At 41.8% G+C, this 17802-nt stretch overlaps 1 protein-coding gene across 1 annotated transcript; it reads left to right on the plus strand.

The window, feature by feature from the left end:
• The first annotated feature begins 1080 nt into the window (after positions 1 to 1080).
• On the plus strand, positions 1081 to 16779 carry LOC145453930 (troponin T, fast skeletal muscle isoforms-like). The gene is made up of 9 exons (XM_080331895.1): positions 1081 to 1213; positions 2832 to 2888; positions 3100 to 3179; positions 10412 to 10541; positions 13400 to 13525; positions 14818 to 14931; positions 15221 to 15327; positions 16234 to 16330; positions 16566 to 16779. Exons 1-9 carry the CDS (start codon positions 1172 to 1174, stop codon positions 16692 to 16694), a joined length of 882 nt encoding a protein of 293 aa, XP_080188021.1. The 5' UTR covers positions 1081 to 1171; the 3' UTR covers positions 16695 to 16779.
• The last annotated feature ends 1023 nt before the right edge of the window (positions 16780 to 17802 follow it).

The following is a 17802-nucleotide window of genomic DNA, read 5'->3' on the forward strand; positions in this document are numbered from 1 at the left end:
GAAAATTTCAACCGCATTAGATTAGAATTAGAGGGACTGAATCTGCAAAACCTTGAAATTAAATTAGGGATTATAAATAGGCCCACAACAAATTTCAAATTCAGTTCAAGCGTAAAATTGGCAAATGTTTGTGCACCAAGCTTGGTTCGTTTCGCAATATACAGTTCTGTAGCATTTTCTGCAACGCCAGAAATTAGATCGTAACGAGAGCATAGAAACACGGAATTCGCTCTGATTGCGGGCGAGTCGGCGTAATGGTAACGAGATCACGAGATGCGCCCGCTAAACCCGGGCGGGCCGAAGGTATCTCTGGGCTCCGCGTCGTTGGTATTACGGCGACAAAGAAGACTCGATGTAATAACGGACTCGCAAGGAATGGTAACGGCCTCGGAATAACGATTAACAACGAAAAATAATTGTGACATCGGGCACTAGGTCAAGGTGGATGCCAGTTTGGGAGACATCAGCAACTGGTCGTTCGGCATCCTACCTGTTCATTACATCGCATTGTACATTCTGTGTGCCTCGATCAGATGAAAATGTAATCTGACGATTATTGATTATTATTATTTATAATAATAATAATTAATAATCATATTAGACAACTAGAATTACCAAGCCCGGCTGACTTGTGTTTTTGATAACCTGAAATCATGCTTACTTTCCTTCTCGAACAGGTATGGACATACTAGGGACTTATTGACGTTTTTGATAACCTGAAATCATGCTTACTTTCCTTCTCGAACAGGTATGGACATACTAGGGACTTATTGACAAGTTCTTTGGCAGCGCCACTGTACTTGTGATGCAGTTCTGAGCAGCTGTCTTCACGCCATTTCAGCGATAATAACGGTGGCCGCGGATGAAACCCAGAGTCGCCATTATCGCTTGGAATGTGACAACCCTGATAAAGCGATTACACTCCTTCATTGGCAACCTCGCATAAATAACATTCGTCATCACTAACGCCTGTTAGCACAGCACAGAGAGATGCGTGCGTCGGAGACAGAGGTTCGTAAAAGTGTAGAATGCCCGGACTGTGTAGCCCAGACAGGCAGGTTGAATAGCTGCAATTGCATACAATGTTTTCAATGCACCCTCTTTGTCTAAACAGGCATAGCATATACCCTACACTTATAAATATATATTAGTCAAGAGAACTTTTACAAATATGTCGGATAGCGAATCTGAATATTCTTCGGAGGAAGAAGAGGTGAGTTGCACTGCACTGTTAGAAACTTCCACTAATATGCATGGAGTGTCATATAATTAGGGCTGCGTTTGGAATGAAAACGAATTTCACCAAATTCTTCAACTATAGCCTTTGTATTGACCGGATAAGTTACGCAACGTTCGTGGTCTCATTTCAACGAATGATGGCTGGGTATAGGACTGTAGGTAAGAGGAAAAGCAGGCAGTTTTGATCTAACCAATGCGCAAAATATTCGGTGATGGTAGTTTGAACAGGTTATCTAAATGATGAAGTGAAAGCGTTTAGGAGTATATGCTCCATACCTACGTGATTTATAGACCAAAATTCTGGAAATGCTGATCTCAGAACTTCGAAGTTTAGCACCACTCAAGCAGTACGGACCATAGACATGACTGCAACATAGCGAATTCCAACAAATCTACTGTAGGCCTATTTATAAAGCGTGGGAGTATGGAGGCTCCTAAATTAATTTCGTAAATTTGCATAAAATTTGTTAACGCGTTTAGCTAACAGACAATTATTTTCATGGCAGCTTTCAGACCTGAAAATTATACGCCACGCTTCGCGCGATTTACTTTCGGGTTAAATTTCAATGATCATGACTAATTTACGGAATCACTCTCTCTCAGTCAAATATAGGTTATAAAATGCTGCATTTTTTAAATTTGCAGTATGCATATACTCTTTGTGAATTAGAAATTCACGGTACAAATTTGATTTCTTCACCATTTTTTCTGGTTGCGTAAGAGTTACCAAGTTCGCGATGACCATATCTCCTGAGACGCCATTTGCATTGACCGTTTTTTTGATAATATGAGCGTGGCTCTTCACAATTTTGAAATATTGCATTTTCCAAACCAAGCTCGCATACTTTGAGGCTATTGCCGACACATGTTCAATATGTGTTTCTATAATTATCTCTGAGTGACGAGGGCGCAACTATCAAGTGATGTTTCGTTAATTTACAGCAAGCTCAAGCTGCGTGAGCTCTCTCTGCGGCACCACCATACATTGCATTGGCAGCAATTCTTCACCCTTTCCAGATTTTTTCGACACGCCCCCCTTTACGACTGTCAGAATTTCGCGCCCCCCCTTATTGTGATATCAAAAAATAATAATGAAATCAATCAGTGTATGCTAGAAATCCCAACGGATAGTTTGATGGCATTGAAGGTCATGGCTGTTGATAAGAGAATTCTGAAAGACGAAATTCGGACAATATACAAAGCAATAACAGTGAAACGAGGGTAAATCGCGCGGAAATTTTGAAGTTAACTGCGGCTTCGCGCCCCCCTTCAGAGGCTTCCACGCGCCGCAGTTTGGGAACCACTGACTTAGGATATCTCGTCCGAGTGGTTTTACTCGTTTTGCATACGGTACTTTTAATCTAATATGTCAAAACATGACTTGACTATTGTTTAAATCGGACTTATGTATTGATTGGTAATGTACACCTGGCTTGTGTGATTTTCAAATTTCAGATATTCTCAAGATGTATATCACTAAACCTCTGACCTTGACCATTGTTGCGCTAGAATTTTGTAACACCGCGCAGCTATATTCCGCCGAATGAGGAGGCTACATAAACTCGTCTTTCATGCTCGGTGTAATATTTCAGGTCGAAGAAGAAGATGATCATCAAGCGGAAGAACAGCAACAGGAAGAAGTTGAGGAGGTATGTTATGAAAAAAGTTCCATACTACTGTGGCACTGTGGATAGTGTTCTGTGGGTGCGCCTATTCTGGATTGTATAGTGCGACTAATATATTGCGAATGTCTCACACCATTATAGTAAAGAAACTGCTACTCGTGTAATCATGATATTCGTGACCGATCCGTGTAATCGTTCACGAAACACCCTCACGAACTGTTTTTTACATATCCAGGCTCCCGAGGAAACGCCTGTCAGCGAACCGCAACCAATCCCCGAAAAAAGCCCGGAGGAGGAAAAGCCTGCTCCACCCAAGTTTGTTTAATCATTGATATGGTTATGCCTTACATTTACTTCGTATTTTACCGTACTATTTCCAGCGTAACAACATCCGCTTTTTGAAGTTGATCATACTTTCCCCTTTGCGATTTCGTATAAGATGTGTTGTTTTATTACGCGCCTGTCGAGGTGTATCCTATACGTACCATGCACGCGTATATACTGTATATTAGGGTTGTTCAGAATTGACCGACTTTCAAAAAGTCTAGGTTTTCAGTCCGTTTTTCATGCCTTATACCTTAAAAACAAATTCTTGGAACTTTTTTTTGTAATTCATCCCCTGCATCCGTGTGCACATTGAGCTGGAAGAATAGCAGCTGAAAATAGGGGATTCCCCTAAAATCTGAGTGTCACGATTTTACCTAGCCTAGTTAAAGTGACATATAACATGGATTTATGCAGCTGTTGCGGTTTGGAGTGCTACAAAACCCCACTATATAAGGCATTGCTAGTTCAGGATATCATTTCCATGTCCCACACTGCCTTAGAACTGCTCAAAACTACCTAAAACTGATAGTCATTTTGTTGGATCACATATCCTACACCCCTCAAACCTACCCGGCACTGTTCATCAATTTCCTGGATTTCCATGTGCAAGAATACAACTGTAAATGTAACATCCACTCACAGCCACATAATAAACATCACAGGAAACGAAAAAATAAGGCAAAGAAAGAGATCAACTTGGCAAAATATTACATAAATCAGGTGGATGAACTGGTTGCTTTTTAGAAATCCGCATATCTGTTCCGGTTATCTTCCACAGCTTGTAGGAGGCTCGCTCGCTGTTTTTTGTCATCCGTTATGAACGCAGCATAGTCGGTATTCAATTTTACCATACGCTCTGTTGCATCATTAACTACTTCAACAGTATTCACAAATTCTTGAGCAGTCACGAAATCCGGATCAGTATGCCATTCCGAAACTGGAAGACTCAATTAATCATGTTCCACATGTATAGCATCAAATAGAAACCACGATTCTGGCCCAATCAAATCGACCATACTCATTGACTCAAAGACAGAGTCAGAGATCAGACTGAGAGGCATACCTCTGCGAAATCTTTCAGGGATTGGCATTTTCAGCAATTTAGCAGCCATCGCTTCCTTCAGTTTGTCAGGAATCTTTGGATTAGCCGAGAACATGGTAAATACCACCATTTCCTCAGTTAGATACCAATGATGTTTTCGCAATTTCTTGTATGCCACATCAGCAACAGTGAGATCGCATAATGAAAAGTTTTTCATATCATGAAGGAATTTGAGATCATTCCAAGGTGCGTCACATGCAATACCAGTTTTTAACCAAGCTGGAACATAAAACAAAGCAATAAATGTATTGATTCGTTCCAACTTTTCAATGAACTCTTCAGAATAGTCCATTTGCTCACTCCACATGAAAATTTTTTGATAGTACAGGACTTGACTCATCCATCTAGCGCTATGAGTAGCACCAGGCTTGCGAAAACGATGATCAACATATTTGTCATTCAAAATCGCCAAGGTGCCTGTTGCACATTCTCTGTAGTCATCTCTTATCAAGACTTCTTTCTGCTTTCCATCATTGGGGTTCATCAGTGGAATTATTTCTTGCTTTGCTTCATCAGCTTTCATCCCCAACCAGCTGCCTTCAATAAACTTCAGCGTTTTATAGCTTCTTGATTTATCAATATGTTTCCACTTCTTCTTGAAGGTATTAAAATCCGTGTTTTCAGGGCCTGTGGTTGTCGATCCAAACAAACACTTCCAAACCTCTCGAATGACCAGTTCATAAATATGATGACAACAGGCATTGTAGAAAACTTTCCTGTTAATCAATTCTTCAAGTAACGGAACCGCAATTTTGTTTTTTACCAGTGTTTGAGGATGTTGTGTCAAACACAAGAGCTCTAACAGATTTTGTTAAATTCCAAAGTTCCAGCAGTTCAAATGATGCATCAGCCTGTGCTTTTCCTGAAGCACTTTCCAGAGTTTGAATGCCAAGAAGTTTCCCTTTCTTAAATGCGCCGGAATACGCAGACGATGCGAGCACTGCCAAGGCCTCAAATTGATATCCTAGACGACTCTTAGTGAGCTTTCCATCCCAGTGCAATGCAATGTGCTCTGGTGGATTGGTGGATATTTTTTCAAAGATAGATTCGGAAATGTTCAAACGATTTGCAATGCGTCGTCGATAGGTCCCAGATCTTGAAAGATGGAAGTCATTAGGGTTGCCATCGCAAGCTTTAATCAGTGCTGCAGTTATCATGGTAGCGGCATTATCACTGACTTTCAAGCGATCAAAAACCTGGCATAGGTCTTCGTCGCTGAATAGGTTTACAGGAGCTTTTAGAGTCACAAATTTAGCGGAATGACCAGATGTCGACTGTGCAAGTTCAAAATCAGTGCTGTGAGAAGTGTCAGCTACCCGTGAAGATATAGATGAGTTCTCTGTAAATTCACCTTCGCTTCTTGATGCTGGTGCAGACTCTTTTGCACCCATGGTCCGTCTCTTTTGTTGCATGATTTTCGCTTTCAACACTTTATCTTTGCCACCGATCGTTGCTAATCTCGGACCCCTTTGATCCTGATAAAATGCTATGTCTTCACGTTTTTTATCGTCAGAAAGAAGTCTACTTGCTTCAATTGTCGCTATCGCGTCAGGGGCTCCTTATCCCATAGCTTACTCAGTTTGGCTTCAAAGTCGCTTTGTTTTTTTGATACATATTGCCAGCCTGCAGTTTTCTTTAGTGACAGCCATTGTTTCCATACTGTTTCCAATCTTTTAGTGGCATTGACTTTTGTGGCATTGTCTTTATGCCAGCAAGTAACCAAAAACCGATCACTTCATCTACTGCGATCTGGATATGTGACTTGACTGGTTCATTTTTTAAAAATGAATGCTCTCTCAGGTGTAGCACATATTGCATAACTTGCCTCAGGGTCGGCAACTTCGATCCCGTAATGGCTTCCTCAGATGGCCCAACTAAGAAATGCTGTGTCTGTGATCATGTTCTTCTAGTTTTCTTCGGTACTGCTGCACTAGAGGACGACAGTGGCGTATCCAGGGGGGGTTTTAGGGGGTCGGAACCCCCCCTTTTCAAAATTCAAAAAATTGATGTCAAATATAGCCACTAATATTTGCTAATTTATTAGTTTAACATATCCGTTTTTTCATGAGAAGGCGAATATGGTGTCCTAATGTTATTTAGGGGGTCTATAACCCCTACAAAATATTGGAATTATGCGCCGAATTAGTCGAAAGGTTAAAATAAGTCATCATATTTCGCAAATTCCGTACGAATTCTGCCCTTGTTCAGCTACATTTCAGCTGTGGCAGTTGCAGACGTTCTCAACTTTCTTCCCTCGATTTCTCTCTCGCCTTGCTAAAATGAGAGACGCATTATTGGAAAATCTAATCTAATTGGTCGACGCGATACGTAATTGCCAAGACGAAGTTGTCGGCAATCAACGGCGCCCGCGAATTCGCTGCACCTGCTCGCCTTGAAATCCTAATTAAGAATTGCACGGCGTGTTGATTGATCAGCGAGACGCAGACACGGCGGCACCAGTACGACAATGCTGTTCTCAAATCCACATTGTCTTCGCGATTATCGGCGAGAAATGGCCTACGATTGACAGTCACATTCAAAATACAAGCCTAGCAATCCACGTTCCCGATTGTTAGGTGGCTTGCTGTAGTTGAAATACAGGCCTATGTTGCCGCTGAACGGGAGAATTGAGTAGGCCTAGTAGTAAAGTTAACCTAATTATATCGGCTGACAAATTTCTCTGTCGATCAAGTCATTATCCCAGTGTGTACTCTGTAATAATTGACTGACTTGCGTGCTTGCAATTAAGGCCTAATTATCTTCGCGCGTACTACACGCTCAGCCGTACGGCTGGTAAAGCCATCGAAAAGCACACATTCGTGTACGACGTACACTGTTCACACCACACCTCTGGCGATCGCCCTCGTTTATGCTACCGCCCTATTCCGCGCTTGTTCGTCCGCTGCGATACTACCGGGCGTGCGCATAATGTCGTCAAAACCTAACAAAGTCGCATATCTCTGGCCGGAAGTAGGCGCTTGGAGACGGGCGGCGTTTGCCGGCTCATGACTAAATGCGAGCATTTACGAATTTCTTTTAATCATACCATAAAATAACGCGATTTTCAGGCAATGTCTGCATCGTGTTCGTGCATCTCCCACTCACCGCAAATCTCTTTTTATTATCAAACTATAGATTATCGTATATCGTTGATATTCGCCATGGCGTGAAGACGAGTGATCGCATTGATGACGTCATAATAGCCAAATTCGTAACGCAAACCCCCCCCCCTTTTTCGCGCTCTGGATACGCCCCTGGAGGACGATTTTCTTTTTTTTTCAGACATTTCGCACTACAGCTAATCCTAGAAAAACAGATATACATAAACTCAGTCAAGCAACAAAGAATAGTGGAAAACATTTCAGTTCTTTTAGAGTTTTAGGTCGAACACATACTGCATACCTTGCACAGGAGTAGCCAGATTAGATCCAGTTATAGATTATCGAAGATAGTTATTCCTAAATTGGAAAAACTCATACCAGTATATTGATATCTTGGGATATAACAAAAAATTTAGAGCAACCGACTGGCGGTTTTCCCCAGTCACTGGAATAGACATTTGCAAGCTTTGTTTCTATCCCAGTAGAAAGGAAAAGAGTATCAGGTCTATTATATCAAATAGTTGTATACTGCTATAATACTATGTTCACTAATCACGCGCTAAACTCGCTAATAACATGAGTCAAAACGCCGCCTGATAAGTCCTGCACCTCGATCGTAAACACAGTCCATCAACAACAAAGCAGCAAGGCATCTAACTAATTAATGATCCCCGGTTTCACAGCCGTGCTCAGCGCTTCATCAGCGCTGTTTATATAGCTCAGTGGCTAGAACATACGCGTCACGTCAATGAGAACACACGCCATTCCTGTCGAGTCACTGACAACGGGGGAATCCCCTAAATCCGAAGAAATTTTTAGGTGCATGAGAAAACGGCAATGTGCACACCAGTGGCGGCTCGTGACAATATCGGGTGGTGGGGCAAGGGCTACAAGCGACTTTTTATCAAGATGACGTCACAATGGCGTTTTCCAATGTAAACAAGTAACTTGGTGATACGGTAACACGAACTTCCCGACAACAGTGATTTTAACGATGTGCCGCGAGAGGTCTGCCGGTGAGCTGTGACTTGAAGTGTGGTAACTGCGTAAACGGCGTACGAAACAAAGATTCGACACGGTTCATGTTCACACTATACCTGACTAATTATCTGCAGAAATGGAAATGACTATAACTCGAGAGATTGTGTAAGCCTAACTGGAAAGGTCAACGAGTTCGGACACATACGCAATTGTTATCTCATAGATTGGACATGTCATATTGAATCCAAAACATAATTCTGAAGAACTAAGGATAGCAGCCTCGGAAATTTGGTCCCGGTACAGCATAGGAGATTTTGGCCTTGAGTCTGGAGACTGTCACACGACACATACGGCTTACGGTGTATAGTGTCTATATGTCTGCTGCAAAATCGCCTTTGGAAAATATGTTACCGAATAAATACGTGGATGAAAGCCGAAAACTTGGTACACTGTTACATGAAATCATCGAGAAGTAGCCTCATGACCGTTTTCGGTATGGTACACTGTCAAAATTAATACGAACAGACCAACACCGAATTTTGCGTAAAATTTACTGAGGAATAGGCTGATCAAGCAATTAGCTGTTAGCCGCCATCGAAAACGAAACAGCTATCTCGCTTGACAGGGGTTGTAATTGTAAGCAAATGGCCTGAAGGCCACAATTTCACGGTGAAATTGACATTGGAGAATATAAAATAAAAGTAAATATTTGAATGCAAACCGAGGATGTTAGTAAACTGTTTCATGATATCATCATCTCATCACCTATCTCAGTATGGAACACAGTTAGCGTTAACACAGATACACCGGCTTTTACGTGAAATCCGCAGTGCGTTAGGTAGGCTAAGTGTCAGATCAGCGCACATCTCTACCATACTCGACTTTGATAACGAAATTGCTGCCCTAATCATTGAGTGTCAACCTTGAGACTTGGCACAGCGTTCGATACTAAAATCAAGACATACCATGTAAAAGTTCATGACGGATCTAGCTAAGGAGCATCGTTAAAATCAATGGAGACCAATACCGGCTTTGCGTGAAATATGTTTGCGATACATGACCGATCAGCACACACTCGACTTTGGAAACGGAATTACTACCCTAAACTTTGAGTAGAAACCCTGAAACTTAGGACAGTGTTAAATACCACCATCCCGACATGACATACCAAGTTTCAAGAATTATCATGGTGTGAAACACCATCAAAATCGACCTGTACCAGCAACGGTCGACTCAACGCATATCACGGTATCCGAGTTCAGATATAGATACGATTGTTACATCACACCTTAGGGGCGAGCAAGCATATTTGCCCCGGTTGCTCGGCCATTTTACGAATAGGAGAGAGTAAAGCAACGTTTCTTAATTGTGCGCAGCTTTGAGAGAATAGATAGTGAAAGCTTGTTATGAGCGCTACCGGGGCAAGCCCTGGCTAGGCATTCACAAAGCGAAAACACAGAAGAGAATTCGATTTTCGCGGAGACTTCGCTATGTATGGGCATTTGCAAGCGAAAGCACAAGAAGAACGCGGGTTTCGCTGTGATCTCGATATATATTGAGCGCTGTGCGTCTATAAATGGTTAAATTGTTATTGAACAGAATTTTAGGTGGGGCAATGCCCCAGTTGCCCTATAGGACGAGCCGCCACTGGTGCACACGGATGCAGGGGATGAATTACAAAAAAAAGTTGCCAGAATTTGTTTTTAAGGTATAAGGCATGGGAAACGGACTGAAAACCTAGACTTTTTGAAAGTCGGTCAATTCTGAACAACCCTACTGTATATATGCTGTGTGCGTTTATGATTGTGATTGGAAAAGCCATACGTCTCTACGTGTGACGTACGTTCTGATCCGCCAATGCAATTCCTAACGCGCATATTCATTATTCATCTATGTTGGCAGTGGCACAAATGCTTAACTTGATAGTGCTGATGAAATTATTGCTACATCCTCCGAATATAATTAATCCACTGTGGGTCTTTCCTTCTAATGATGATTGAGTCACATTCGAAATCGGTTATACGCCTCTGTGTCAGGTTTACGATTCCGAACATGGCTCCTCCGAAAATCCCTGAAGGTGAAACGCTCGATTTGGGAGACATTCAAAGAAAAAGAATGGACAAAGATTTGAGTGAACTGCAGACTCTGATTCAAGCACATTTCGAGGTTAGCGTTTCGTTTCATATTGTACATAATGGCGAAGGTAATGACATCATGGAGCAGGTCTCCCCTCAAACCAAGCAAACCATATCTTGAGAAAAGCATTCCGAACGTAAAGTTTACGGCACTTCTTCGATAGTAGGTAGACATCGAAAAGTGTGCACCATGATCACCAATAAATGTTTCCCATGAACACGAATAAAAATTTATAAACGTCAAAATGAATTGTTGTTTTTTGTGGCTTTGGAGAGACGGATATTAGGGTCGGGTTGGGGGGTATCAGGATTGGGGAAAGAGGGATATTAGGGCTTGGGAGGGGGGTATTAGGGGTGCGGGAGGGGGGATATTAGGGTTGGGGTTAGGGGGATAGTAGGGTTGAGGAAATGAGATATTAGGGTTGTGGGAGGGGGATATTGGGGTTAGGGAGATATTAGGGTTGTGGGAGGGAGATGTCAGGGTTGTGGGAGGGGGATAATGGGGTTAGAGAGATATTAGGGTTGTGGGAGGGGGATATTAGGGTTGCGGGAGGGGGATGTTGGGGTTAGGGTATATTAGGGCTGTGGGAGAGGGAATATTAGGGTTATGGGAGGGGGATATTGGAGTTAGGGAGATATTAGGGTTGTGGGATATTAGGGTTGCGGGAGGGGGGATATTAGGGTTGTGGGAGGGGGATGTTGGGGTTAGGGAGATATTAGGGTTGTGGGATATTAGGGTTGCGGGAGGGGGGATATTAGGGTTGTGGGAGGGGGATGTTGGGGTTAGGGTATATTAGGGCTGTGGGAGAGGGGATATTAGGGTTGGGTGAAAGGGAGATTGGAGGTGGGTTAAACCCCGGTTAGGGGTAATCTAACCCCAACGTTGAACTTAACCCACCTCCAACCCTAATATCCCCTAACTCCAACCCTAATATCCCCCTAATCCCAACCCTAATATCCCCCCTCCCACAACCCTAATATCCCTTCCCGTAACTTTAATGTCCCCCCTCCCACAACCCTAATATCCTCTCCCGTAACTTTAATGACCCCCCCTCCCGCAACCCTAATATCCCCCTACCACAACCCTAATATCTCCCTCCCGCAACCCTAATATCCCCCTAACCCCAATATCCCCCCTTCCGCAACCCTGATATCCCCCTAACCCCAACCCTAATATCCCCCTCCCGCAACCCTAATATCCCCCTTACCCAGCCCTAATATCCCCCCTCCCACAACCCTAATATCCCCCTCCCACAACCCTAATATATCCCTCCCGCCACCCTAATACTCCAATCCTAATCTTGGGATACCCTAAACCCGACTTTGACCCTAGCCCGCTCCAAACGCAAAATCAATATATTTTGACGTTTATAAATTTTTGTTCGTGTTCATGGAAAACATTCTTCGGTGATCATGGTGAACACTTTTCGATGTCTACCTACTATCGAAGAAGTGCCAAGTTTACTACAACGATTTCAGTACGTTGGCTTGGCTACATAACCTGAACATATTTTCGTTATGTATCATTATTAAACTTATGGTATTCTATTTATATGACATTACCAGAAGTGGTCAAAGTAAACTGCGTTGATATTCTAGTTCAGTGGTTCCCAACCTTTTTCGACTCATCGCCCCCTTTTGAAGCTCCACACCGATCATCGCCCCCCAAATATTGGGAGCCGAAAAAGCCAACTTATCGGCTCGACCTCGAAATTACACTTTTACAGCTAAATTTTCGTTGGGGCGCCTATGGACAATTAAACATATATGTATATTTATCGAAGTTTTCGGTCAGCACAAGGGCGTTCCTTTTCGGCCAAGGTCTTCTCGCTGCTGATCGTTCTGGCATCCTTCTCGGAGTCGTATGTTACATGGCCTATAACTTCATATGTCTTGGAGCGTCGTGGCGCAGTAATGGCCGTCGCCGAAGACTCCATCTCCATAAATTATGCGTATTGTTGAAGGGGGAAGGGTACCCCAAAATCAATATATATAACAATATTAAATCGCGCCCAGCGCGAAAATTTTTTGAAAAAGTTGGAAGAATTTCTATAAAAATTACTCTATAATTTATGTTAATTCACAAAATAATTTTGGGTCCCTTCGAGTTCGCTCCCCAAATTGGGGGTTTGGGGTGCGGCAGTTACTGTCCTGACTCCATGTAGCCGTTTTGACGCGCCATCGCCCCCTATCGCCCCCTCCGTTGTTTTCTCCCCCTATCGCCCCCTTCGTCCGTTTTCGCCCCCATATCGCCCCCTTCGGTATTTTCGCCCCCCTAGACCGCCAAATCGCCCACGTTGGGAACCACTGTTCTAGTTTAAGTAAAAGTTACGACATGAATTTTTATGAAATGACAAGTAGAAATTGTCGACATCCAATATGCGTCAAAACTACGTCAAGTAGTAGTAGAAAATGAAAGGTACGAAAAGTACTCTAGTAATTATATTCGAAACGTAGATTTTGTGTTGGCTACGTTCCAAATTGCAAGATGCAAGATGCATTTTCACGACTAACACAAAAACACTTGACCATACAAATTAGTACAATCTTCGAATATAATTCAGCAGTTTTCTGCGAAGGCAGTCTCACGCGGCTGGAAGTGATGCAGTCTCGTTTAAAAGATACTTTCTGCTTTTCAAAATCCACAGTGTAAAATTCAGGTGTTTGCTTAAATAACACTGTTCACGTAGAGATGGAAGGAGTTTAAAATTTAACTACTTGAGTAAGTCGTGCAAGTAAGCAAAACTTGCTATAGTATACTCCTTGAATCTAAAATTACTTACGGTAGTTACTGACCAAGATACTTTCTCTGAGTGTTACGTTCGTTCTTCACCAGTTAAGATATTGACGAATTTTTAACATAATTATAATATTTCAAATATATTTCAGGCTCGTAAAAAGGACGAGGAGGAAATCGAGAAGCTCCGAGTACGAATCGAGCAACGCAAAGCCAGGAGAGAGGAGCAAATGAGAATCAGACAGGAAAGAGAAAAAGAGAGAATGGCTCGAGAAAGGGTGGGTAAAGGGTTAACAAAGTCACGAGGTTCCGAGTTACAAGTCAAACCTACTGTTAATGGTTTGACTCGAGTCAAGTCGAGTCATTTTCAATTCACCAGTGACTCAAGTCCGAGTCCTAATCACGGTGCAGAGGGTAGGTTTAGAGCAGAGCCGGCCAACCCGTGGCCCGCGAGGTAATTTCCGAAATTGGTAATGTTATCAAAAATGGATTGCACAGATTGTGTTGTGAACTTGGAAAGCCAACCAAAAATTTGATTAGTCTGGAAGCAACAATTGAGATGTAATGATTAAAATATCAGTTCCGACGCTTTGGCATTTCCACGAGCCAGTCACACTTTGGTAGATCTTCGTACACTGCAATAAAGCAGAAGAATTTGCGATAAATTTATCAAAAGTAAATATAATATATTAAAACCCGAAGCTTTTCGAGCTGACACTTTTCAAGGGCAATCGTCAGCATATGGAGGATTTCAAAAACATGCATCTAGCTACATTGCAAACAACCAATTATGACGTCATGTTTGTTTCTATGACGTCATAATTGGTTGTTTGCAATGTAGCTAGATGCATGTTTTTGAAATCCTCCATATGCTGACGATTGCCCTTGAAAAGTGTCAGCTCGAAAAGCTTCGGGTTTTAATATATTTTATTATGAATATATTATTAAAATGTATATTAAAGTTCTGTACCCCAAAGAGTCTCTTCAAACGTAAATATCTTCTACACGCTTCGCGCAACATGTCGTCGCTCGATTTCTCGCTTTTAATATTGTTACTCCTTTATGAAAATGAAAGAACGCCTAATGTATCATATTGAGTCAAACTATATTCTCGATTACGAGACAAAGTGTCGTTCAACATATGCGACATTGCGTTTGTGCTCGCAGAAAGACCGTCGACTATGAAACCTAGGCACAAAATGATTGACGCATGTTGGTCGAAGCTTTCGAAATTGATATGTCCAGGCCCTGAATAGTCCAGTCCTTGCAAACTGAGCCCAGCGATATACTGTTGGCCCGCAGTATAGTCAAGTGGCAACATTATTAAGCTATGAACTTTGAACAATTTTCACGCTTGCGCGGCTAGTGGCCTGCGCAGTATTTCGTCAATCGAATGTGGCCCTTTGGCTGAAAAGGTTGGCCAGCCCTGGTTTAGAGTATACTTACGCAGATTAGAAGTATCAAAATGATTTATCAGTTATGCTTCGATAGCGTGGGTTATTGGAAACAAACATCAGCATTTGGAACTTCGTATTCCTAATCTCCACATTCCACAATGTTGCATTTGTAGGAGGAGAGAAAACGCAAAGAAGAGGAAGAAGAGCAGAAGAGAGTCGAAGAAGAAGCGCGGAAAAAAGCGGCGATCGCTAATATGTCTTTGCACTATGGAGGATACTTGGCAAGGGTAAGTACTGTAGTCGTGTGTTTCGCCGATTTTCGCCCTAGCATACGGTGTGAAACGGGTAGGAACCAGTTTCAGGTAGCAAATTGTGTTTCACAACCTTGCAATGGGTGAATATGAGTCAAATACACCAATTCTTTCATTGTATCGCAGTGTTGTGGTGTATTGAAATGATGAAATTATTAGCAATAAATTGAATTGAAGATATATCCTATGTTTATAGTGAATGATAGAACTGATCTCTCTCTCTCTCTCTCTCTCTCTCTCTCATGATCGCCATTAAACTTCGCAGGCCGAGAAGAATAAACCGAACAAAAGACAGACGGAACGCGAAAAGAAAAAGAAAATACTCGCAGATCGCAGGAAGCCGCTCAACATTGATCATTTGAATTCGGACAAGTATATTAACACATTCCTATTTCGATATCTTGGTTTGAGGTGGCGAATACTGGCGTCATTTATCTTGCGCTACACGAAATATCGTTTTAGATGTACAGTATAGGCATTTGATAAAATCAGGGGTTCCCAACCATTTTATGCTCGCGACCACAAATTTCGATTGAAAATGTTCTGCGACCCATCTCTCAATTTGGCGTGCTGATTATTAAAACGATGATCAGCACTTTCGCCTAAACCTGCTCACGGCGTATGGGGGAAGCTGGGGACTATGTATACTTGGTAATATGAATTATTTCAATTATGAACTCGTCAACCTCTATCAAGACTATAGCAACGTCTATAGGCTATAGATCTTTTAGAATGATTATATCGATATATCCAACCAAAGTAGTCGAGTATAGTGTTATGCACGTCAGCGTCACGTGAAATACAGATGACGATATATACGAGTTATTCGGCCGAGCGCGTATGTCTATTATGTCTGTATATGTGCATGTACTATGTATATTGTAGGCTACTGTCAACACATAGCATTACCGATCATTCCTAGTTTTCGTGGAAGGAGAAATTCCCGTTCTATTGATTTATATGCACCCGACACTTTAATCTTCATAGTGGACTATCCAGTGTCCAAACAACAACCTTACGTTATAGTAAGTGGCACTTGGGCAAACGCTTCGACTGATCTACTGGTACCTTGTTTGCCGGGTTCGCGTTCCTCAGAGGTCGTTATTTTTTCTATTTTAAAAAACCAACTAGAAATCTAGGAAATGAGCTGGCGCTAGGTCCGGTTAATTCGCATTCTTGTAATAATCATTGGTATCGAATTTTCGTCTCCGCTAGGCTGGGAACTCCTGGTATATCTAAACTCTGATTTCAATTCATCAATATCTTCTTATAATACAGACTGCAAGAGAAGGCCAAGGAATTATGGGATTGGCTTTTCACATTGGAAGAAGAAAAATACGACTTTGAACAAAGAATAGACCGACAAAAATACGACGTATGTCATTTTGTGATAACGGATCACGCATGGTGAATTCATACTTTCAAACACCCTGAAATAGGCCTGCGCACGAAGCTCCGTTTTACATGAAATTATGCACAGTATTGCTGGAAATCCTGATTGATACATAATTTCAAATTTCACAAAATGGTTCGTGGCAAAAACTGCTCAGAAAAAACTGTTGCGCAATTTCGGGAATCAAACGAACCGTATTCACCGTTTTCACGTTTAGATTAATCAACTCCGACAAAGAGTAAACGAATACATGGGCAAATTCTCCAAGAACAAGCGTCAACCGGGAGGAAAAATGAACATCGGGCCCAGGGGAGGAGTTGCGGCCAAATCCGGAGTTTTCAAGTGAAAGGAAGACAGTTTTTCGCCACAATCGTATCATATCGAATTTTGAAATTCATGTTTGTTTTAAAAATACACGTTTCGTGGCGAAAGTTGTATTTTTAGTAATGCGTGAGCTCGCAACGGTGAAATTGAAATTTACGGATGACAATGTAGAATATACGCATATATTACTCGCAGTATCGTGGAACTATTTAAATTGTTACTTTTGGTTTCGCCCGTATCGGGTACAAATACAGCATGACTAAAATATATCTTTACGGCTTATAGTTACACTTGAGTCTGCATAATCCCGAACGAGTTATTGATGCTGCTCAGGTGGAAGCATTGTCACAATCTTATATTCGAGTAGAGCGAACAAGCTATGCCAAATAAATTTTAAATTGATATAAGATATGGAGGCTCGTTTAAATAAAGTAAGCTCGAGTAACTATTCAATTGAAGATTAAATTTACCCAATGCAAAAAGCCTCTTGAGTAATGATTACTGAAAGTTTTAAAAACGTGATTCGTAATAAACTGTGTGATCAATTTTATCTCGATATTGAATTCATGCGCCCCGGGACCTCTACAAAATTGAAAAAGCGGCCCGCGACTAGGGTTACTATATTTTGAGATCTGAAAAGAGGACACTTTTCAATAATTTTGAAACCGCTAATACAACTGATGAATTTGAATATTTTTCTACCAAAAACTCTGTGTTGACTGAAAAAAATCGTCATTTTGATCAAGTCCCGCATTACCCACTTTCCTACAATTCTGCCCAGAAGTCGACTTTTTCATGAAATTTAATACTTTTTCTCAAAGAAGAGGACAAATTCCCAAAAAAGAGGACGGTTAGGCGTCCGCCGTCGGCACTTCAATTCTTTGAAATAAAGAGAACAAATCCCCTTAAAACAGTAGGTATGATAAACCCTATGCCTGCGACCCGTTTTGACTTGGCAACCCCTGGCCTAGGCAAGCACACTGGATTTAAGAAAGGATAACATAAAAAGTAGCGACGAAAGTGAATACGGCGTAATATGCTGCTAGGCGAGATCGATGCGTCATATTGTGGTCCGGTGTCGAAACGACGAGTAGTCTTTGAAATCAGACACTCACACGATAAGGTCACTA

The sequence above is a fragment of the Botryllus schlosseri genome, chromosome 13, assembly GCF_051294905.1.
Source record: "Botryllus schlosseri isolate E-star chromosome 13, Bs_hap1, whole genome shotgun sequence".
NCBI lineage: Eukaryota > Metazoa > Chordata > Ascidiacea > Stolidobranchia > Styelidae > Botryllus > Botryllus schlosseri.